The sequence below is a fragment of the Puntigrus tetrazona genome, unplaced genomic scaffold, assembly GCF_018831695.1.
Source record: "Puntigrus tetrazona isolate hp1 unplaced genomic scaffold, ASM1883169v1 S000000270, whole genome shotgun sequence".
Taxonomy (NCBI): Eukaryota; Metazoa; Chordata; class Actinopteri; order Cypriniformes; family Cyprinidae; genus Puntigrus; species Puntigrus tetrazona.
The window spans coordinates 535001-557500 of NW_025047932.1; the positions used below are offsets into that span (position 1 = coordinate 535001).

Below are 22500 nucleotides of genomic sequence, written 5' to 3' on the forward strand. Positions count from 1 at the left end.
TGTCTCTCTCTCTATATCTCTCTCTCTCTCTCTCTCTCTCTCTCTCTCTCTCAGGCGGTGGGATGCGCAGCTGGAGGTGGTCCGTCTCCGGGGTCATGCGTCTCCTGCTGCGCTGGTTCAGGGTCTGTCCTCGTCGAGGAAGGAGAAGGCGCTCAAACAGAATCCAGGATCTGTGGAGCTACGGGAGGCTGCTGCTGAAGTCTCTGTACTTCAACGTCCTGACGAGCTCGGACACGGCGCTGGACTGTGTGTTTGAGCCCATCTACTGGCTGGTGGACAGCATGACCCGCTGGTTTGGAGTGGTGGGTGGACTCCGAGCGGAGCGTGTCTGAAGCTCCTGGCCGCTCCTGACGCCTGCTCTCTGTTTGCTGCTGTAGGTGTTCGTGTCTCTGGTGATGCTGTTGACCGGCTCTGTGGTGATCATCGTGTATCTGTGTGTGCTGCCCATCATCTTCAGCTCATACCCCGTTCACTGGATCCTCTGGCACCTCTTTTATGGACACTGGAACCTCCTCATGATCGTCTTCCATTACTATAAAGCTACAACCACATGTCCGGGTTTCCCCCCGCAGGTGAATAAACACATTTACCTTTCATTTCCTAGATACAGAACAAAAAAAACAAAAAAATAAAAATAAAATATATATATATATATATATATATATATATATATATATATATATATATATATATATATATATATATATATATATATATATATATGCACATAGCTATTTTTATTTATTCATTCTGGAATATTTTTGTGGGTTAATTAATTTTTTTATTTAAATTTGCATATATATATATATACTACATTACATTAAAAAACTACATTACCCATGATTCTGCAAAGTAATCACCACCAATCAGAAATTCCCAAGTTATAAAAGCCAAAACAACTCTTTAGCTCCGCCCACTTCAATGAAGCACAATGATGTCATTGAGTCAGCTTCTATTTACTGAAACTACAATTTCTATATTTCAATCTTCCATATTTAGCCAAAAAACGTAAACTGTCTTGTTTATATGCAGAGTGTGTGTGTAAATAAAGACTTTTCTCTATGAGAAACACAAAAATATAAAGGCTTACGCCGGGCTTACATTCCTCCTCTTTGTTTCAGGAGAAGCGTGATATCCCCACGGTTACTGTCTGCAAAAAGTGCATCGTTCCCAAACCGGCCAGAACTCATCACTGCAGCATCTGCAACAGGTGAGAGATCAGCCCTGGACAGATGTACTGAATAATGGATTCTAATGAACAGCTTTTTCTTTGTTTTTCCGTCACAGGTGTATTCTGAGAATGGACCATCACTGTCGTATCCTTGCGAGGCACCTAGTAAATAAAACTCACTTTAAGAGACGCTGTTTTTGTCTTGACTCGTCCTCCAGCTTGGCTGAATAACTGCGTGGGTCACTTCAACCACCGGTACTTCTTCAGCTTCTGTCTGTTCATGAGCATGGGCTGCATCTACTGCAGCATCAGCAGCAGAGACATGTTTCTGGAGGCGTACGACGCCATCGAGGTCCGTCTGCAGAGACCCTGCCGTGCCTTTATTGATCAGAAATACCGTCGAAATTGTGCGACGTGAGGCTGTTTTCTGTGTGAATGTGTGTTAAAGTGTGATTCATTCCTCCAGTCTTCGGCGTCTGCTTTGTTTTCTACGTTATAGAAGTCTTCGCTGTCACTTTTAAGCGATCGAACGCGTCCTCGATGAATAAAAAAGAGTGTTTGGCGCTGATGATTGGACGGTGAGCTTGTCTTTTCTGTGTTTGTAGTCAGGCAGGTATGTGGGCGGAGACTCGCCGGGGGAGGCGGTCCTGGGGGCGGGGCTAATCTATATCCAGCTTTCACAGCAGGTATATTCTTCACCGAAGGCAAACCCCTACAGGGCAGTAACTCAAGTGCAGAATGTTCTGGATGTAGACCAGTTCAGCCTGCTTTCAGCTTGTTTTCAACTAAAGTCTAACTGTTTGCTCAGAACACTAGGGTCATAAAATCATCTTTCATACAGTTACACACACATCACAGAGGCTGCATGCATCTGAAGCACAGACGGATGCATTTGATTTTCTTTTTCCAACAGGGATGCATTAAATCAGAAATATTAGATTTATAAGTTTTCAGTTGCATCTGTGGATCCTGAAAAAAATTTATGTCACAATTTCTACAAAAAGAGCATGTTTTCAACACTGATGATGATAATAATCAGGAAGTTTGTTGATCAGTGAATCAGTGTATTATTCTGATTTCTGAAGATCACGTGACGCTGAAGACTGGAGATACAGCTTTACACCTGAACACACGTTCTCTTAGAACACAGTGAAATACACACCGAGCGGATGTTTTGAAGTTTAAGTTGATTTATGTTACAGAGCTCGTATCAGACTCCTGCCCCGACCTTCACTCATCAGCAGAGGATGATTCATAAGAGTCTGGTCTATCTGTGGGTGCTGACCAGGTGAGTGTGTGTGTGTGTCTGTTGCTCTGGGAGCTCTGACTCTTTGTGTGTGTGTGTGTGTAGCTCCGTGTCTGTAGCTCTGGGAGCTCTGACTCTGTGTGTGTGTGTGTGTGTGTGTATCTCCGTGTCTGTAGCTCTGACTCTGTGTGTGTGTGTGTGTGTAGCTCCGTGTCTGTAGCTCTGACTCTGTGTGTGTGTGTGTGTGTAGCTCTGTGTCTGTAGCTCTGGGAGCTCTGACTCTGTGTGTGTGTGTGTGTGTGTGTGTGTAGCTCCGTGTCTGTAGCTCTGACTCTGTGTGTGTGTGTGTGTGTAGCTCCGTGTCTGTTGCTCTGGGAGCTCTGACTCTGTGTGTGTGTGTGTGTGTGTGTAGCTCCGTGTCTGTAGCTCTGGGAGCTCTGACTCTGTGTGTGTGAGTGTGTGTGTGTATCTCCGTGTCTGTAGCTCTGACTCTGTGTGTGTGTGTGTGTAGCTCCGTGTCTGTAGCTCTGACTCTGTGTGTGTGTGTGTGTGTAGCTCTGTGTCTGTAGCTCTGGGAGCTCTGACTCTGTGTGTGTGTGTGTGTGTGTGTAGCTCCGTGTCTGTAGCTCTGACTCTGTGTGTGTGTGTGTGTGTGTGTAGCTCCGTGTCTGTTGCTCTGGGAGCTCTGACTCTGTGTGTGTGTGTGTGTGTGTGTGTGTAGCTCCGTGTCTGTAGCTCTGGGAGCTCTGACTCTGTGTGTGTGTGTGTGTGTGTGTAGCTCCGTGTCTGTAGCTCTGGGAGCTCTGACTCTGTGTGTGTGTGTGTGTGTGTGTAGCTCCGTGTCTGTAGCTCTGACTCTGTGTGTGTGTGTGTAGCTCCGTGTCTGTAACTCTGACTCTGTGTGTGTGTGTGTGTAGCTCCATGTCTGTAGCTCTGGGAGCTCTGACTCTGTGTGTGTGTGTGTAGCTCCGTGTCTGTAGCTCTGACTCTGTGTGTGTGTGTGTAGCTCTGTGTCTGTTGCTCTGGGAGCTCTGACTCTGTGTGTGTGTGTGTGTGTGTGTGTGTGTGTGTGTAGCTCCTGTCTGTAGCTCTGACTCTGTGTGTGTGTGTGTGTGTGTAGCTCCGTGTCTGTAGCTCTGACTCTGTGTGTGTGTGTGTGTAGCTCCATGTCTGTAGCTCTGGGAGCTCTGACTCTGTGTGTGTGTGTGTGTGTGTGTGTGTAGCTCCGTGTCTGTAGCTCTGGGAGCTCTGACTCTGTGTGTGTGTGTGTGTGTGTGTGTAGCTCCGTGTCTGTAGCTCTGGGAGCTCTGACTCTGTGTGTGTGTGTGTGTGTGTAGCTCCGTGTCTGTTGCTCTGGGAGCTCTGACTCTGTGTGTGTGTGTGTGTGTGTAGCTCCGTGTCTGTAGCTCTGGGAGCTCTGACTCTGTGTGTGTGTGTCTGTAGCTCTGACTCTGTGTGTGTGTGTGTGTAGCTCCGTGTCTGTAGCTCTGGGAGCTCTGACTCTGTGTGTGTGTGTGTGTGTGTGTGTAGCTCCGTGTCTGTAGCTCTGGGAGCTCTGACTCTGTGTGTGTGTGTCTGTAGCTCTGACTCTGTGTGTGTGTGTGTGTGTGTGTGTGTGTGTAGCTCCGTGTCTGTAGCTCTGGGAGCTCTGACTCTGTGTGTGTGTGTGTGTGTGTGTGTGTGTGTGTGTGTTGCTCTGTCTGTAGCTCTGGGAGCTCTGACTCTGTGTGTGTGTGTAGCTCCGTGTCTGTAGCTCTGACTCTGTGTGTGTGTGTGTAGCTCCGTGTCTGTAGCTCTGGGAGCTCTGACTCTGTGTGTGTGTGTGTAGCTCCGTGTCTGTAGCTCTGACTCTGTGTGTGTGTGTGTGTGTGTAGCTCCGTGTCTGTAGCTCTGGGAGCTCTGACTCTGTGTGTGTGTGTAGCTCCGTGTCTGTAGCTCTGACTCTGTGTGTGTGTGTGTGTGTGTAGCTCCGTGTCTGTAGCTCTGGGAGCTCTGACTCTGTGTGTGTGTGTGTGTGTGTGTGTGTGTGTAGCTCCGTGTCTGTAGCTCTGGGAGCTCTGACTCTGTGTGTGTGTGTAGCTCCGTGTCTGTAGCTCTGACTCTGTGTGTGTGTGTGTAGCTCCGTGTCTGTAGCTCTGGGAGCTCTGACTCTGTGGCACGCAGCGCTCATCACTCGAGGTCAGACCAGTGTGGAGAGACACATCAACCGTAAAGAAACAAAACGCCTCAGACTCAAGGGAAGAGTAAGTGGAAGAAAAAATAAAATAAAATTATATATATATATAATGCTGTATATATTTATATTAGATTTATTTTATAGAAATACATGTACTGTATATGAATATATGTTACACAATATATTACGTATAATATGTACATAATAATTCAGCACTCGGCTGGTTTTTGACTCAACTGTCTGTTCACAGATCTTTCGTAACCCGTATCATCACGGAAAAATGAACAACTGGAAAATATTTTTTGGTGTTGAGAAGCAGAGGTGAGCGGCGCACCAGACGAAACGATTCTCTTTTATGCCAGAAACCATGAGGATATGTAGTAAATGTACTTCTTTAAAAGTAATACGCATCGCTACGCAACTTTAAAAGCAGCGTCTGGTTTCATGCGTTTATTTTCACTCGAATGTTGTCCGATTTCTGAGCGTTGTGTTTGTTTCCTGTGGGGCAGTGACTGGTTCACTCGAGTGCTGCTGCCCTCCACTCATCCTCCTCACGGGGACGGCCTGACCTGGGACGGTCCCGCTTACAGAAACAACACCCTGCTCATCTGATCAGATCCCGAGGAGTGTGTTCAGAGTGGGTGCCAAAGACTTGATGTGAAGGGTTTCGGTGACGTCTGTGGAAACTCTGGAGTACTTCCTTCTGATGGTGACCTTCATGAAACGATTCGAATGTCCAGACATCTCCAAAGTGGTCCACGCATTTTATTAAAACAAAGTTTGTTTATATTCTTTTGCAAATGTTTTCTAATGAACTAAATACGTCTGCAGTTTTAATATGGACTCAAAGTATTCGAGCACTGAGGGGAACAAGTGGCGTGCTAAATATTTTATAATCAGATTTTCCTCAATATTACGAGCAGAAAAACTGAACATCTGATATTTAATAAACCCCATTTGTTTTAATGAATCTTGTGCAAGTAATAATATGGTCAAATGTTGTAAGTTTTATTATAGACTGCGTGTAAATGTATATTTATTTATTTTTTCATATCATAAATTAGTTTGAATTGAAGCCCGAACCCAAGGATTTAAGAATAGTGGAAAATAAGAAGTCTTGTTTGTTAACATCAGGTAATGTATTAGCTCACATTAACACTGAACACATAAATACATTGAACTATATATATTTTAATGCATTTATTAATCATTGTTACTGTAAGTTAATAGATACAGTTAACAGTATGTTAATAGACACAACTACTCATTCTAAAAGACTAATAGTAAATGTTAACTAATCTCCAATTGAGTTTTTCTGAAAATATGCAAAATTATATTTTGCCGTTTCAGTGATTTAAGGATCATATGAAGGTTATTTCAGCACATACTGTAGATATACTGTCATCATGTGAAATATGGAGCAATAAAACAGCGCTGGGAAACTAGGACATAAAGGATATTACCACTGTTTGTATCTTTACTTTTTAAACATATATTATGTTTGGCTTTAATATTCTTTTGTCTTTGAAGAGCAATATTATTTGTGTTAATGTGCTGTTACTGTGTTTTTGACCTAGTTTTTAAACTCTTGTTTTTAACGTTGTTTGAAAGTCTGGTTTTTTGATTAAAAACCCATGAGGAAGTTCTTTATCAACACCATTGATGAGCTTTCACTTTAAAATCAGTGCAGCCCCGCCCCATAATAATACAAAAACAAAAAACATACACACACATAAATACACACACACACACACACATATATATATATATACACACACACACATAAATATATACAGACACACACACACACACACATATATATACACACACATATATATACACACACACACAATATATACAGACACACACACATATATATATATACACACACACACACACACATACATACATATACACATACACACAGATATAAATATATATACACACACACACACACATATATATATATATATACACACACACATATATATACACACACACACACACATATATATAAATATACACACACACACACATATATATATACACACACATATATATACACATACACACACACACACACACACAGATATAAATATATACACACACACACACACAGTAGTTGAGGTGTATATAGTTATATAGCAGTACTGAGGAAGTACTTGATGTCATTCTAAAGACACTGAATGTATTTTATATGAATGCAGTGTTCTCTGTGTGGAGAGTTTTTAAAGAGAGAGATTAGTTTCTGCAAATATAAAACAAACACAGTCGTGTCACGATCTACACATTTACAAAAAAAAAGTTTTATTGGCAGGTTATGACACTTAAATACTGTTTTCTATTCTTGGCATCAGTTTAGTCGTTAGTCTCGTGAAAAAGAAGGACCTGCAGCCCTGCGGCTAACCATCATCCCTTCAGCTTAGAAAGAGCTTCCAGAGCCGTCTACTCACACTGACCTGCGTCTGGACCTGCGTCCGCTGCTGAAGGGGTCTGTGCTCGGGACAAGCTCATGCCGTATCATAAAAAACAGAGTAAGAGTAAGACGAAAGGCTGCGAGCGCCGGGCCGTTATCCGCTCATCTTCCTCCCGGGCTTCCTAATAAAAACCTGCGGACGACAAGCGCCTGGTGAGAAGCTGCCGGTGAACACCTCAGAGGATGGAGTGTGCATCAGACCCACCATTCTCCTCGAGCCGCCACGGCCTCCTTCCTCACCAGCCTCTTCCTGTCGTCCAGAGGAACGGCGAGAGCCTTCAGGACTCGGGCGCGGAACGGCAGGACCTGACACACAGCGTCATCATTACACACCTGTACGATGTGACACTTTTACAAGACGCTTTCTGAAAAACACGCGCGCATTAAAGTGATCCAAAAGCTTTCCATTCATCTGGAAATCCTGGAAATGAATTGCGTGATAATCAGAAATGTTTCTTGATCAGTAACTCAGTGTATTAGTATGATCGTGTGATGATGCTGAAAATTCAGCTGCACTTCACTGAAATAAAGGACACTTTAACACACACTCGCGTAGATAACAGATGTTTCAAACTCGAACAATATTTCATCATTTTTTTATTTATTTTTGGATTAAACTGACCAATTCACACTTTTTCTACTTAGTAATTTAATGATCACTATTTTTAAATAATGGTATGCAAATATTAAAATACTTAAATTTTCTTATGCTTTGCATTCTATCGAATAACAACTTAAAATAAAACTAAATGCCACTCTAAACATTTTTACCGTTTAATATGAGTAATTGTAAAGTTTTCTATTATTATGTCTTACAGCGCTGTCAACGATTAATCGTGATACCTTCTTTTAAATGCATAACGCGCGTGTGCTGTGTAAGTGCATTTTTATATTAAATGTATTAATATATCATAACTTGTGTGCAAAACCTTTCAAAATGTGTGCCGTGTGTGTTTTTACATACACCGTGCACACACTGCGTAAACTAAAGCGTTTATTTCGGGTGGTTTAACGGTTTATATATACACATGTGTGACATGCTGCTTGTCTTACGGTGTGCGGAGGCAGACGAGACAGCGCATGGACACACTGCAGCGACGCCATTCTCACTTTCTGCCGGAGACAAAGTCAGAATCAGGGGAGAGCGCCACAGCGACTCAAATCAAACGCGGCCGAGGCGAGTACCATAGCGGGGCTGCCGGTGAGGAGCAGCAGGCGGGAGAAGAGCGCCTCCAGCTGGTTCCTGAGGGCCTCCGGCGGCTCCAGCAGCAGCGGGGCCAGGCAGCAGAGGGTGGAGATCTGAACCGACTGATCCGGACACGACAGAGCCTCCAGCAGCAGCGGCAGCAGCTGAACACACCACACACACACGCTTTCAGAGCGCTGGGATACACACACCCCTAGAAGAACTGGAAAGATTCACCGAAGACTTCTCTCCCACATTCAGAGCGAGAACTCAACTTTAAAGGAGACTCTGTCTCTATTATATTTGGAGAATGAATTGCATTTAAAGGCATAGCTCACCCAAAAATAAAAATCTGTCTTTTTTTTTTTTTCAGACAAATCCAATTGGAGTTGCATTAAGAACTGTTAAGCTTTCTCTCTCCCTCACAGGAAGTGTTAGACGTCTTCCACACACAGAGCTGAGATCAGGACACTCACCGCGGGGAGCTCCGTGAGCTGGAGCTGTCGGGGAAGGTTACTGACGATGTGGGACAGCGCCTTCAAATAACAAGACTTCTTCCCTGCGGAGCAAAAACAACGATTCGGACGCAAAGCCAACAGTCGCAGCGCTGCTTAAGACAGGAAGTGGGGATCTGTAGAATGCCGATCTTCATTAATAAAATCTAAATTAGTAAAAAGTTATTTTAGCCGCAAGCAGAAAAAAGAGACGATATAAGAAAAAACTATACAGGTGAATGAGTGCATCTTTCACTAAAAGCGTTAATGCATTAATTACTCGCGCTCAAGACGTTCGTCATCTCTGAACACAATTAAGATATTATCAACGAAAGCTAAAAGCGTCCATAGACAACAACACAGCTGAAACAATCCAGGTCCAGAAACAGGATGTGACATCAGACACTCAACTTCACTTCTGCAACGCTATAAGAATACTGTTTTTTTTTTTTGGGGGGCAAAGAAAAAGCAGCCCCCAGAATGAAACCCGTTCGACCTCCGTGCATCTTCTGAACACAGAGATATCACTGATGAAATCTGAGAGCTATCTCACCCTCCACAAACGAAAATAATATTTTTTGCAACCAGAATATTTTTTGTTTTGCACAGGGAAAACCAAAATGATTTATTCAAGCATCCTTCTCCCCTAAATATATATCAATGCACGTTTATGCGCTGAGATACTTTATGAAGACATAATTCAAGGGAGAAGAACGTTTGAGTAAATGATGCCATTTTTATTTTCTTTGCCCCCAAAAAAACTGTATTCTTGCAGCGTTGCAGAAGTGAAGTTGAGTGTCTGATGTCACATCCTGTTTCTGGACCTGGATCGTTTCAGATGACGGAAGTCTTGATATGAGCGTAAGTAATTAATGCATTAACGCTTTTAGTAAAAGATGCACTCATTCACCTGTACAGTTTCTTCTTATATCATGTCTTTTTACGGTTGATGTGAAACACCCACTGATTTTAAGCACTACTGCTAATGGAGTACCCTGCTCTGCCGAGTTGAAGCCTTGGACCAGTTTGAAGGAGTTTTCGGAGAAGAAGCGCTGCCGGTACATGATGCGCACGTCTGCGTGGAAATCACGACTGAGCACGTCTGGAGAGTCGCTCATGAGGACGCCGAAGCCGTCGGCCACCTGAGATCCCAACTCCGGCTCGGTCAACAGAGAGAAGAGCTGGAACACAGACAGCAAGCTCAGTCTCTGAATCAGGACTGGAGGCAGGAAGAGGAAGAAACTAGCGGTACCTGGTCGGTCAGGGCTGATGACAGCGGATGGTAGCGTAAGAGCAGGGCTTTGGTCACCTGTGCAAAAGAGACGCGTGTTGACCGGTGTTTATGGTGTCTTTCATTCACACAGACCATCTGAAGAAGCATCAGCGATACACAGCACACATGAATGTGATCAAATTAGTTTTCACTGTAACTGAGCGGTCAGATTTAAAACCTTAATAAAGACCCACACACCAAAAAAAACAACAACCTTGTATATCCATATAGAACGAAAAAAAACGCCAATTCTTTTTTTACCTACTACAAAACTGCACTGTTAACCAAAAACTTTTTTTTTTAATCAGTACTTGAAATAAATGATGTTAGATGTAATAAAATAAATATATACACACACATATAAATGCATATATTCTTATTTTTTTTATCTAATTAATCGCAAATGAATTGCACATTAAATTATGCTGAGAAATAATATAATTTCAAGCCACTGTTGTGTAAAAAACATACAAAAAAATAGCTTCAGTAAGAAATATTGTTTTAGAAAAATTGATTACATATGCTAAATGATGACTGGTGGGTGAACTGTACCTTTAATAAATCATTTTAAGAATAGTATTATTGCTAAGAAAATATTAAATTATTTCTTAACGAAATTATACTTTAAATAATAAACTAAAACTGCCAGTAGGTGGTGGTACATGTCTTAATCGAGTCATTTAATCACTTGATTCGTTCAAATGGCTGATTCATTCAGATGGCTGATTCATTCAGGAGTGAAGTAAATGGTTCTTTATGAATCGTCCATTGAATCAATTAATCATTAAGCTTGTTCAACTTGAAGCAGATCCATTGCCCAAAATGTTGCATCTGCATTCAAATGGTATAAAAAATAAAAATAAAAATAAAAAACCCATACAGATGAAATAAAATAATTTACTTATTTTTCTGATTTTTTTCCTGCTATGCTTATAAGAAAATAAATACATACATACATACATATATATATATATAAAGAAATAAAGAAACAAGCCCCTACTTTTAAAATAAAAAACTATCAAAAATGCTGGCAATTTTTTCCAATGATGTAAATATGAGACAAAAACTCCTCAAAACGATCTCTAGGCTCATGACTGCTTTGAGAGCACTGGCTACTGAATCAGATCTATGTAAGAGAAGCGGTTCAGGAATGAAGTGCTCGGTCTCTACCCAGAGCAGCAGCGTGAAGGCTCGTGTTCGCCGGGCAGAGCAAGCGTTCTCCAGCTCCACGCCGATCCTCTTCGTCGCTCTCTCCAGCACCGCGTCCAGACCTTCACCTGAACACAGAACACACGTGATGATCGGGTAAATCAACTCCAGAGCTCAGGTAACTCATCCCGTATTCCAGTGACGCGCATCGACAGAAAGCAGCCTGTACCTGCCGGCCTCTTGTTGACCAAACCAGCGAAGCATTTGGCTGCAAAGGTGTATGAGAACAGATGAGGACACGAGCAGCTCAGATCCTCCAGCTGCAGAAGAAGTCTGTCCATCTCTGGGATCTCCACCTGGCGTTCAGTCAACGACATCACATGGGTTTTGTTCCCAGAAAACCAGAGCTTCGCAAACTTAGAATATAGCTGTTGTTTTGAGGAAAATTGCTAATTATTTAAAGTTTTTGAATTCTTTGTTTTATTGCAGTGATTTTTTTTAATGATCATTTTATTCCCTTTTATGAAAATCACTTTAAAATTACCATTGTGTATGAAATGCACTATATATATATATACACTTGCCTTACTATTTTCATGCCTAATAAATACTACATTTTTTATTTTGCTTTGAAATATTACAATAAAATAATATTATTATATTAATATTATGCTTTATTATAATTTATTATGTAAAGTAAAATCTATTAGAAAAATAGACTACTAATAACAAATTTTAATTGTACTGTATTATATTATATATATATATATATATATATTAAACACAAATGTTCAATTAAATTAAATTAATTTAAACTAATTGGTTTAAAATGCAATTGTAGTTTTTATGAAGAAAATACAGTACAGTATATGGCTGTTTTACGACACACATATTCTGATGCAGATTAAACTCACGCTGCGTGGAAGAGAGCAGACGCAGGCCATCAGCAGACACACCAACTGAGACGGAGCCTGAGACTCTGCCTGAGTCTGGAGAAAAACAGGGACAATAAAGATATTGATGATCAGAGAGACACTGGCACCACCATTCATTTAAAGGAGACATGTTATGCCCCTTTTTACAATATGTAATAAACGTCTGGTGTCCCCAGAATGTGTCTTAAGTTTCAGCTCAAAAAGCCTCCCTATTTTAAGTGGAAACTGATTTTTGTGCCTGTCTTTTTAAATGCAAATGAGCTGCTAGTTTACGATGTGAAGTAATGCATCACCCGAAAAACAAAAATGTTTCTTTAAAGTTTAAAACATTTTAATGATAGATTCGTTTCAGTTTTTATCTTCTCCAAATGTTAACTGATGGACTGCAGTGCTGTGGATTACTGTGATGTTTTTAAATCAGACTCTCGTTCTGACGGCACCCATTCACATCCATTACCGAGACACTGTTTTATCACCGGGTTTCATTGCATCAAACTCATGCTGAGCTTGGATCATCTGAGGGTGGGCTCGTTTTCAGCAAATGTTTAATCTGGGTGAGCTACTCCTTTAAATCTGACTGGAACGGACTGATATCGGGGTCATGCTGCGTTAACCTGGCGGCTGAAAGCACTTGAGCTCATCAAACCTGGAGCAACTGGATTTTAGAAGGGAAGGCATTCTCTGGCAGGAAGGACACGTCTCCATCCAGGAAGAGAGAAACAGCTTGGGAGGCCATGCGGGACGCCGATCTGGAAGAAAACAATAAGGCTTGCATCTGAAAAGGTGCATATTTTTATTAGGCTGAACTGACATAGATAATTAAATACCAAGATTAATCTTTTAGTCCACTGGTGCATGAACAAAACACTATTTGAAGGGTGTTCAAATTCTGTCAATTTTAGAATAAAATTCAAACAATAAATGTGTTTTTGACGCTCTTTAACGTGGCGTGGCAGATCACCTCTTCCTCTTTACTACTAGTTATAGCACAAAAAACATGATCAGAAGGTGTTATAAGATACTTCTGCATAACTGAAATGTATTGTCTTTCATTCAATCACCTAATAAGTGTTTCAACTACAAATAGACCTCAATAAAACAGCTTGCGTACAATCCTCACATAACACGGTAAACCAAATTTATGCATAAACTTTCACTATTTACTTCATTGATGCATGCTTGAATAAATCTGTCATGGAAAGCCTCCATTTAAATGTTTATATTTGAACAAATCTGAGCTGAAACTATTACACCACAAATTAATTTATTAAAAATTTGAGTTAAATATCTAAAAATAAGCAGAACTTAATTTGAAACACTGAATTTTAAAACTAATGTTTTTTTTTTTTTAATTGCTCAAAGCTAAATAAATAAGCTTTGTATGGTTTTGATGTACGGTTTGTTATGATGGGATAATATTCAAACAAAAATCTCAATATTCAGAAAATCATCTTTAAAGTTGTCCAAACAAAGTCCTCATAAATGCATATTACTAATCAAACATTACACTACATGTTTACTGTAGGAAATGTACTAAATATCCCTAATATTCTGGTGTTGTTGGTGACAGAGACACATATCAGTGTGTTGTTTCTGTTGGACTCACTCTGCTGGTAACGCAGCGCAGGCGGTGCTGATGACAGGAACCACGGCGGACAGAACGGCCTCGTCTGTGAGCGGACTGCACTGACCTGAAGAACAAACCCACAGTAAGATCTACACACAGGCACACACACAGGCACACACACTCACAGGCACACACACTCACAGGCACACACACACAAACTCACACACACTCACACACACACTCACAGGCACACACACTCACAGGCGCACACACACAGGCACACACACAGGCACACACACAGGCACACACACAGGCACACACACACAGGCACACACACACACAGGCACACACACACAGGCACACACACACCAGAGTCTCTGCTCTGCAGCGCCGCCTGTAAGCACAGTCCTAGCAGTCGCGGAATGATGATGTCATGGAAGAATCGTCCGATCTCCTCCGAGTCACGAGCGTGTTCTGCTATCCTCCGCAAAGCAACACACACGGCGCTCACTTCCTCCGCAGAGAAACCACAGCTACCTGAGAGAACAACATCTCAGCATTAAAGCAGAAACACATAATTAAGCCGTGAATCTCACAGAGCAATCAGCAACCAACTATAACCAAGACTGGTCTGATCGTTCCCCCAGAACTATACATTTAAACTGACACTTACTATAATAACATAAAACACCCATGTATGTCAATGATAACTACAACCTAAATCCTGATTGGACTTAGTGCTAGGGCTACATAACAATAGATTATTACAAATTCAGCATCAAAAATTATTTTCATTTTAGAAGCTTCTTTTTACATTTCATCAAAATTATTGGAGTGTCACATAAACACAAATTAATGAACATCAAACCAAAAAGACTTTTATTTTGATGAGTAGCTGTGTGTATATGATATGACACTATTTTTACTTTTCGCTGCTAAATATTTATAGATTCTAGTCCCTATCGCGATTCGACTTAAGTGCGCTCGCTAACATTAGCATCTGGTTTTGATGAAGGTTTTTGTCTGTGATGAAATAAACACTGGAGCGCATGCGTACCTGCGTGGGCCGAAGCCAGCGTCTGCAGAAGAACCGGAGCGCTTTCTCGCACCACGCTGGGCTGATTCGACACGGACGCTAACGCCGTCACACAGCGCTGACGAACAGCTGCGTTACTCTGATCTGTGGAGGAAACAGTTTCGTGTCACACGCGAAAACCCCGCCGCAGACGCGAGGCGTGTGTGTGTTACGTCCTCTGGGTCTCACCCGACAGGATCTCTTCCTTCAGACGAGGAATCATCCTGGAGATGAAGGCTTGGGGATGCAGACGAGCCAGAGAGCCTAAACACTCCACCACAGCCGAACTGAGACACACACACACACACACACACATCAGCTCGGGAACAGCTCTAAACCAACAAATCACGTAAAAACGCAAACACACCTACCTCACTTGAGCATCGTCTTCCTCCAGGATGAGTCGGGTCAAATGATCAACGGCTTTCTCTACGTCGGTCTGAGCCAACAAACCTGAGAGGAGCATCTTATTTACTTTTCTACATCCACTTATTTTAGTATTATTTAATAGGGAACGCTTTACAATAAGGTGTGGTTCGTTAACATTAGCTCATGCATTAACTAACATGAACAATGCATTTATTACGCTATTTATCAAACAGTTGTTCATTGTTTATTCACGCTAGTTCAAAGGGCATTAACTAAAATATTATGTTTAAATATGCAAAAATGTAAACGCTGCACGAAGACAGTTTCGAAATACAGGGGGAATTTTGGGCATCGCTCCATAATTCAGAAAATTCTTAGAAAACAATACATTTTGACAGCTTTTGGGAATAAAATGTTGTATATTATCAAGAAAATTATATATAAACAAATCCCTCTGTAAAATCCTTGAGGATATAGATAGGAATAATTAAGTTTGGTGTGTTAATTACTTCTGAAGTGGAAAGATACTTATTTTGAGGAAACCGCCTTAAAAAGTGCGTACTGTAACTGAAATCTATTGATACAAATAGATAAAAGGGCTATAAAAGAAACACTTAAGTGTCTTTTGGATGCTTTTTGTCCACTAGACCGAAAAAAATATTTGATCAAAAACCAAAAAGTGCAAAATCTCAAATCTCAAAAAAAAACTTTGTTTGCAGAATCTCCCCTTAAGAACAGTATTTGCAACATTATAAATGTCTTTAAGGTCACTTTCGATCGTGCGTCCGTATTAATGTGGTGCGTGCGCTCACCGGGCTGCTGTCCCAGGGCAGTGAGCACTCGACTGGCTGTCACCTGAAGACCGGCGCTGGACTCCGTCAGCGCAGAGAAAACCACGCTACACAAAGACTGCTCGAACGGCGCCAGCGCGCTCTCCTCTGCGTGGAGACGGAGAGAAACACACATCAGAGAGATACACGCTGAGACTCTAGTGACAAACGCATTGATCTGAGCTGGGGTGTGATGGCGTTTTCTCGTCACGTACCTCCATCTACAGGCTGGCTGAGAGCGGTGGGCTGGACGAAACCCTGCAGAACCTCCAGCAGGGTGCGCCGCTGAGCGCACTGCAAAGATGCACGAAAACACAGCACAGGTTTAATGAAAACGCTGCATGAAATACAGCACAGCATGTCTGGGTTACATGTGAACTAATCGGAAAAACAGGTACGTCATAGACACATTAAGGCTGGTGGCAGCCATTGACTTCCATAGTATGAGAGTGTATAGTTTGTGAGTGTTTTTCTTTTAAGCATAATACTGTACTTTATACCACACCACGTTTCATATAAAATATCATTTAATACTTAATTACATCAGAAATGTGTTCCTTTTCTTTACTCAAGATTACTTTAAAGAAAGTACTACATTTTAAATATTAAAATGTGAAACACACAACTTTAGTTTATAAATGTAGTGCAGGAAAAAAGCACGACAATATGCTTTGGAACGTAATTATTAGAGTAAAGTAAGAAATTATTAAAGTAAAAATGCTTGACCACTGCCCACCTCTGCAGTCACTCACAGGCTTTAAATTACTTGGGCTCTCCCTTTAAATAATTTTGTCAGTCTTTATGTTATTTGTATAGTAATATATAGTAAATCAACGAAAGAGAGCATATTTTACTTACCTTCAAATGTTAATAGCAAATTAATTGTAAAGCACACGCATTTTCTTGTGATTATGGGTTGTTTTTTTCTTTGTTTTTTTTTTTAAACTGCTTAATTATGTACGGTTTAGAAACATTATTTTAAACATTATGCACTTTTTTCAAAGACGGTTTATTGCCTTGAACAAATGTGCATCTGTAGTATTTAGGGAGAGAAGCCGAAAGTTGAAATGATTGGGATATTGATTGTATAAAAAGTACAAAAGGCGAATTTAGTTGTTGAGCTATTTTGAAGGAGGGTGTTGGTTTAAGACGGACAAGTCTGTACCTGCGTCCTGTTATTATACTGCTCCAGGAGGGCGGGTACGACGGCGGCGGACACCATCAGACCGGCTCTGTACGAGGCTCCGGCGGCGGCCTGCAGGAGTTTGGCGCTGGGCCACACCAGCTTGAGGTCCGGCTCGCAGAGATGGTGCTGACAGTCTGAGAGGACGAGACACACGCCGGCTGTGATGGGCACAACAGGCCTGGACGGCACCCATATATGACTGTGTGATAGCTACGAGTCTGATCGCTCGGGTGATTAACTGGGCAGCCAGGAACAATCATGAAAAGATGTGCTCAGCCATAATTTATTTTGCACGTTTTAGACCTTTCTGGAGCATAAAGGCGTAGTTCACGCTTTTTTTTTTTTTTTTATTTAGTAGAACTGTAGACATTTTTCCCCCTGAAACGGTGGTCCTGGGTGTTTTATAAAATGCAAGCCAGCAGCTATACGTTTAAAAGAAATATAAAAAAAGCATATTGAGAAACACAAAATGAATCCCTGTGGCTCCTGAGGTCTTACGAAGCAAAACGATCAGTCTGTGCAAGAAACTGAAGATCATTCACCTGTAACCTAGAGCCTAGTCCGGTTTGTGAATGAATCTTCTGAACAGGCTCTTTTTAGTGAACCAGATGAATCAGTTCGCCAAATCAGACTGAATCGTCTAAATCGAAATAAACTGTGAGAGTCTGAGCTTGTGGTGCATCACACTACAGAAATGCTGTTCAGCTTTTTTGCACAGGCCGATGGTTTCGTGTCTTAACACCTCAATGTTTCGTCACAAGCCTCAGGGTTTAATTTGGTTCGAGGTAAAAATCTTCCTTTGTGTTCTAACGAGGAAACAAAGTCATCTACCTCTTGAATGCCTGGGAGGGAAGCAGATAAACATAAAATATTCAATTTTGGGTGAACTATCTCTTTAACCAGTCACTGAATTGCAGCGTATCTGATTCTGTGATGAACTGATTCAGAACTGAGGAAACGATGCTGATGCTGGGTTTATCATGGTTTAAGTAAAAATATGGGCTGATGAAGACTTCATTTACTTTACATGCTTTAAACATGTAAAACAATAGACATTTCAGTACTTTAATAATCGCTTCTAAGAGACGTCATTAGGTAAACAAACGAGTGAGTCAGATGTTTGAATGAATCGATTCAAATGAACAGCTTGAAAGAACCAGTTCATTCAATTTAAAATAATTGCTTGCAGCTCTGAATTACAAACAATAATGTTGTAAATGATGTTCAGTTTTTCCTTCTTAAGATCTCCTATCAATCAGGAGCCACAGGGACTCGTTCTGTTTTGCCCGTGTTGTTTTTTTTGACTACAGCTGTTGACTTGCATTTTATGAATCACTAAGGTTTCAGTACAAAAATCATCTTTAATGTCCTACTGATGGAAAAAAAGTCCCGCACAGCAAAATTGACAGCAAATTGTAATTTTTGGGTGAACGATCCCTATCTAACGAATCTATTTGACTCCTAAGAGGACATCTACACCCATCTATACCTTTGAGGACGAGGTTTAGAAAGACCTGCAGCACATCGTCCGAGTCTGAGTTGAGCACAGAACGAGACAGACAGGACACCAGCGAGCTGAGCGCCGACAGACCGGCCGCTTCCACCCTCTCACTGGCCGTCTGGAACACCTGCAACCATGACATAGACGGTAAAAAGAGCCTAAATAAAATTAAATACTATAAAATCACACCTATGAACTTGATGCATGTCGCCTTGAAACACACAGACAAAAAGATGCTCGAACAGTCTAAAAGCATTCACATAAAAACAGAACATGAGAAAATTAGCCGTGTATTAATACTGAATACGCACGCTCTTAAAGCGACCTTATTTAGCTGCTGCTGTCTGTCATTACAGCCAACGTTTGTGTATTTTTGCAACTTTTAACTTTTTTTGCAACCTAACAGTTCGTGGCAGCCATTGGAAAAATAATGAAATGTAAGTCAATGGGTGCCGTCACTCATACAGGACTGGAACAAGTGGAGGGTGAGCGAATGATGATTCTCGTTCGTGAGCGAACTATCCCTTTAAAGGAAGCTTTTTACAGATTTGTCTGCACTGATAAAAACAAAACAGACGAATTGACCGAGCTGTCTTTTGTAGAGTTACCTTTGAATCATCGATGAGATTCTGAACTAAACTAAGCGTAATTAAAATTAAATTAACCTTAAACTACTATCTACTACAGAGCTGCTTTACTGCTAAATTTAATTGATTTCATAACTGATTTAGTGACTTTTGGACCGTTTAAATGAGATGTCATTTAATCCAATGTGATGTTTACAGTTTTGTGCTTTCAGTTAAGAAAAGGTTAAGAAAGGGACCCCTCTCAAACATTTTTAGTCCAACTGAGGTGTTTATAAGGAACATTTTCATCCGTGTAAACGCACTTGGTGTAATTGAACTGAACTGAATCAACATTGATCTGAACTGAATAACGTCACGACTCTTTTCAATTGAGCCGATTTACAGATGCTTTTGGTCCAATCTGGATCTAAAAGTACTCTTCTACTCTTTTAATTCACAATCTTGCCATAAAGCGGTTGGAAAAGTGCAGTACGGGGGAAACCGATACGAAAAAAGCACTTGTGAGTTCCCGAGCCCACTGTTTAATGTCGATCTCTCTTACCTCCCTCCGTATTGAGCTCCAAAGGCCTGAAAGGAACTCCGCCAGCTCTTTATGGCTGTATGTCTGACCGCAGGCGGCCTACACAGAAAAACATGTGGGGCTCATTTTGTAGCATTTTGTTTACTTTTATTGTCGGAGATATTTTCAGCCGGAGAAACAGCAAAGCATGGCAAAAAGCAGTCAGGGGTTTGATTCCCAGGCTATGCATGAATTAAAAAAAAAAAAAGTGTAGCTTGACGCTTTGGGCAAAAGCATCTGACAAATGATTGAATGTATCTATAAAGTCTGTATTAGTGCTTCTCAGAGGTCTGCTCGCTCAGCAAAATAATACTAAATGCCAATAAGAAAACTACATAATTATTCATAGTGCTCTGCTGTAATAGATTTACATTATTTAAATAAAAACAAAAATGGAAGCAGAAAAAGCCTATACATAAGCATTAATTGATAAATGATGAATTTTAGATGCATTTTTATTCTTAGATTTTCTGTTTTGAATTTGAGTTTAAGGTTTTAGTTATTCTATGTGTTTTCCGTTTTATCTGTTATATTAGTAAACTAAATAAAAACAAGAAATTTGGCCTTAGCGATAAAATAGTGCAATGTTTATTTTATTCAAAGCCATTCTAAGAACTGTTTTTTGTTTTAGTCACCTACAGTAACCCCGGTCGGGACAAATTCAAGCCAGTCAAATGAGGAAGATGCAAAGGACACATGGAAAGGTTGGGTCAAACTTAACGACAACATCAATTTCAAAGTCTGGCTATCTTTTTGTGACTGTGCCGGATGAGACTAGCTGAGAAGCACTGATCTATTAAGACTAGAGTCACTGTACCAGGGTCTGCAGCGAGTCCACCTTGGCGCTCTGAACATCCGAGTCTAGCTTCTCAATGATTAACGGGAGCAGAAACTGTCAAAAGAAAGAAGACAAAACACAACAAACCAAAGGTTCATTCACTGAGCTATTTACAGAATCCTGAGAATCTATCGGTCAGTCTACTGACACACAGTCTAACGGCAGACCGATAATATCTGGGTTTAGGTCTTTAAAATACTGAATTAGGTTTAAGTCTTACCTCAGCAAACTGAGACGTCCCTGTAAGAACAGCCCGAAGAGAAAGAATGAGCTCTTCTTGAGTGATCCCGTGAGGATCATTGGGTGGCTGAGCAGAGAAACAAAAACATGAGCCCGTGAAGTATCACTACTGTTCAAATGTTTGGAGTCAGTATTAAAAATAAATAAATAAATAATAAAAAATTTTTATATATATAAAAAATAATAATAATAATAATAAAAACATATATATATATATATATATATATATATATATATATATATATATATATATATATTAAAATTAAAGCATTAGCATTAAATTAAAAATAATAAAAATGTTGCAAAAGGATCTCTTTCAAATAAATGCTGCTCTTTTGAACTTTCTATTCAGTTGTGAATCCTGAAAAACTACATATTTAAACATTTCAAAAAAAAAAAAAAAAACCCTGCTATTTACATGTTAATAATATTTGATCATTTTACAGTATTTTTGGTCAAATAAATGCATCTTAAGATGAGGAGAAGAGACTAAATCCCCAGCATCTGAACTGGTGTGAGGACAGAAGTGTGTTAGAAGTACTCACCGGGCTAAAGTCTATGGGGAAATAACAGGACGTCACTTCAAAAAGCTCCTCTACAAATTTACCTGAAAAGAAAAACGGAAACGCTTGAGCCACCGACCAAACAATATCCAAAAACCAAAACTAATATTCATAATAATCATAACATTCATATGCGCTACGATTTAAGTACTTTTATACCTGGAAATTGTACAGTACATTATATGCATATCATGTATATTATGGTATCTACACTGACCGAGATCGTAACCCCTGTGGATGATGTTCCTGGCCACCTGGAACGCCAGCAGGAGGTTGCGTGGATCTCGCTCTCCGTCTACTGACTGCACAAACCCGAAGACGAAGTCTGCACCCAAACCCTTGAGCTCTGCGGAGCAACAGATCCTTTACGCTGGCGTTTCACGAAAGCAAAGGCATTAGTAAAAAGGATTGCCAGCGTTCCTTACCCTCTTCTCTGGACTCCATTAGAGTGATAAGGATGTTGTAAACACACGATCGCTCCGCCAGCATCAAGGACTGTTACAGGGAAACAAGTGACCACAAAATATGTTTTGAATACGAATATGTACTGAACATGTCAAACTAAACAAAATCTAAATGATAAAACACTATTTAGCTAATGGCTTGTTAATAAATGTGTGATACTAATAAAATTATAAGACAGTTTATGGGATTAAAAAAATAAATTAAATTAAATTAATATATATATATATATATATATATATATATATATATATATATATATATTATATTTTTAATATATATATTTTTAATATATATATATATATATATATATATTTTTTTTTTTAAATATATATATATATATATATATATATATATATATATATATATATATATATATATATATATATATAGTTTTTGGTAACATTTACTGTACATTGCCGTTCAAGAATTTGGGATTGGTACATTTTTTTAACTATTCTAATTTTCAGAAAGGCTGAATTTGATCGAAAATCCATGAATAAAAAAAATACTATTTTTTTTAATCTGTTTATTATCAGTGTTAAAAATTGTTTTGCTGCTTTTGTGGAAACTGTGAATTTTATTTTTCAGGATTCACAGATGAACAGAAAGCACAG

General features: G+C 40.2%; 2 protein-coding genes across 6 annotated transcripts in view; one reads left to right on the forward strand and one right to left on the reverse strand.

Annotated features, from left to right (window-relative positions):
- The window catches only part of zdhhc16b (zinc finger DHHC-type palmitoyltransferase 16b), a 10633-nt gene extending 4386 nt beyond the window's left edge, over window positions 1–6247 (forward strand). For 3 of the 5 annotated variants that reach the window (XM_043230990.1, XM_043230991.1, XM_043230988.1), the window contains exons 2-11: window positions 55–302; window positions 378–572; window positions 1122–1210; window positions 1288–1316; window positions 1390–1523; window positions 1777–1857; window positions 2374–2459; window positions 4537–4660; window positions 4844–4914; window positions 5103–6247. In XM_043230990.1, the coding sequence (XP_043086925.1) occupies window positions 63–302; window positions 378–572; window positions 1122–1210; window positions 1288–1316; window positions 1390–1523; window positions 1777–1857; window positions 2374–2459; window positions 4537–4660; window positions 4844–4914; window positions 5103–5205 (1152 nt within the window). In that variant the 5' untranslated portion in view covers window positions 55–62 and the 3' untranslated portion in view covers window positions 5206–6247. Of the gene's footprint in view, window positions 1–54; window positions 303–377; window positions 573–1121; window positions 1211–1287; window positions 1317–1389; window positions 1524–1776; window positions 1858–2373; window positions 2460–2522; window positions 2653–4536; window positions 4661–4843; window positions 4915–5102 lie in introns of those variants that run through there. The other 2 variants (XM_043230989.1, XM_043230992.1) reach the window with 2 other exon arrangements.
- A 630-nt stretch (window positions 6248–6877) lies between these two features.
- mms19 (MMS19 homolog, cytosolic iron-sulfur assembly component) overlaps window positions 6878–22500 on the reverse strand; it is a 17800-nt gene continuing 2177 nt past the window's right edge. Inside the window, exons 6-31 of the mRNA XM_043231006.1 lie at window positions 21847–21916; window positions 21639–21767; window positions 21404–21465; window positions 20839–20925; window positions 20598–20672; window positions 19763–19840; window positions 18623–18761; window positions 17113–17267; window positions 16163–16241; window positions 15930–16055; window positions 15120–15201; window positions 14938–15035; window positions 14731–14853; window positions 14043–14210; window positions 13713–13797; window positions 12753–12855; window positions 12086–12160; window positions 11401–11527; window positions 11193–11299; window positions 10002–10058; window positions 9744–9930; window positions 8732–8814; window positions 8255–8419; window positions 8123–8182; window positions 7275–7375; window positions 6878–7202 (exon numbers count right to left, since the gene is read on the reverse strand). Coding sequence (XP_043086941.1) covers window positions 7172–7202; window positions 7275–7375; window positions 8123–8182; window positions 8255–8419; window positions 8732–8814; window positions 9744–9930; window positions 10002–10058; window positions 11193–11299; window positions 11401–11527; window positions 12086–12160; window positions 12753–12855; window positions 13713–13797; window positions 14043–14210; window positions 14731–14853; window positions 14938–15035; window positions 15120–15201; window positions 15930–16055; window positions 16163–16241; window positions 17113–17267; window positions 18623–18761; window positions 19763–19840; window positions 20598–20672; window positions 20839–20925; window positions 21404–21465; window positions 21639–21767; window positions 21847–21916 — 2652 coding nt within the window. The 3' untranslated portion in view covers window positions 6878–7171. The remainder of the gene's footprint in view (window positions 7203–7274; window positions 7376–8122; window positions 8183–8254; window positions 8420–8731; window positions 8815–9743; window positions 9931–10001; window positions 10059–11192; window positions 11300–11400; window positions 11528–12085; window positions 12161–12752; window positions 12856–13712; window positions 13798–14042; window positions 14211–14730; window positions 14854–14937; window positions 15036–15119; window positions 15202–15929; window positions 16056–16162; window positions 16242–17112; window positions 17268–18622; window positions 18762–19762; window positions 19841–20597; window positions 20673–20838; window positions 20926–21403; window positions 21466–21638; window positions 21768–21846; window positions 21917–22500) is intronic.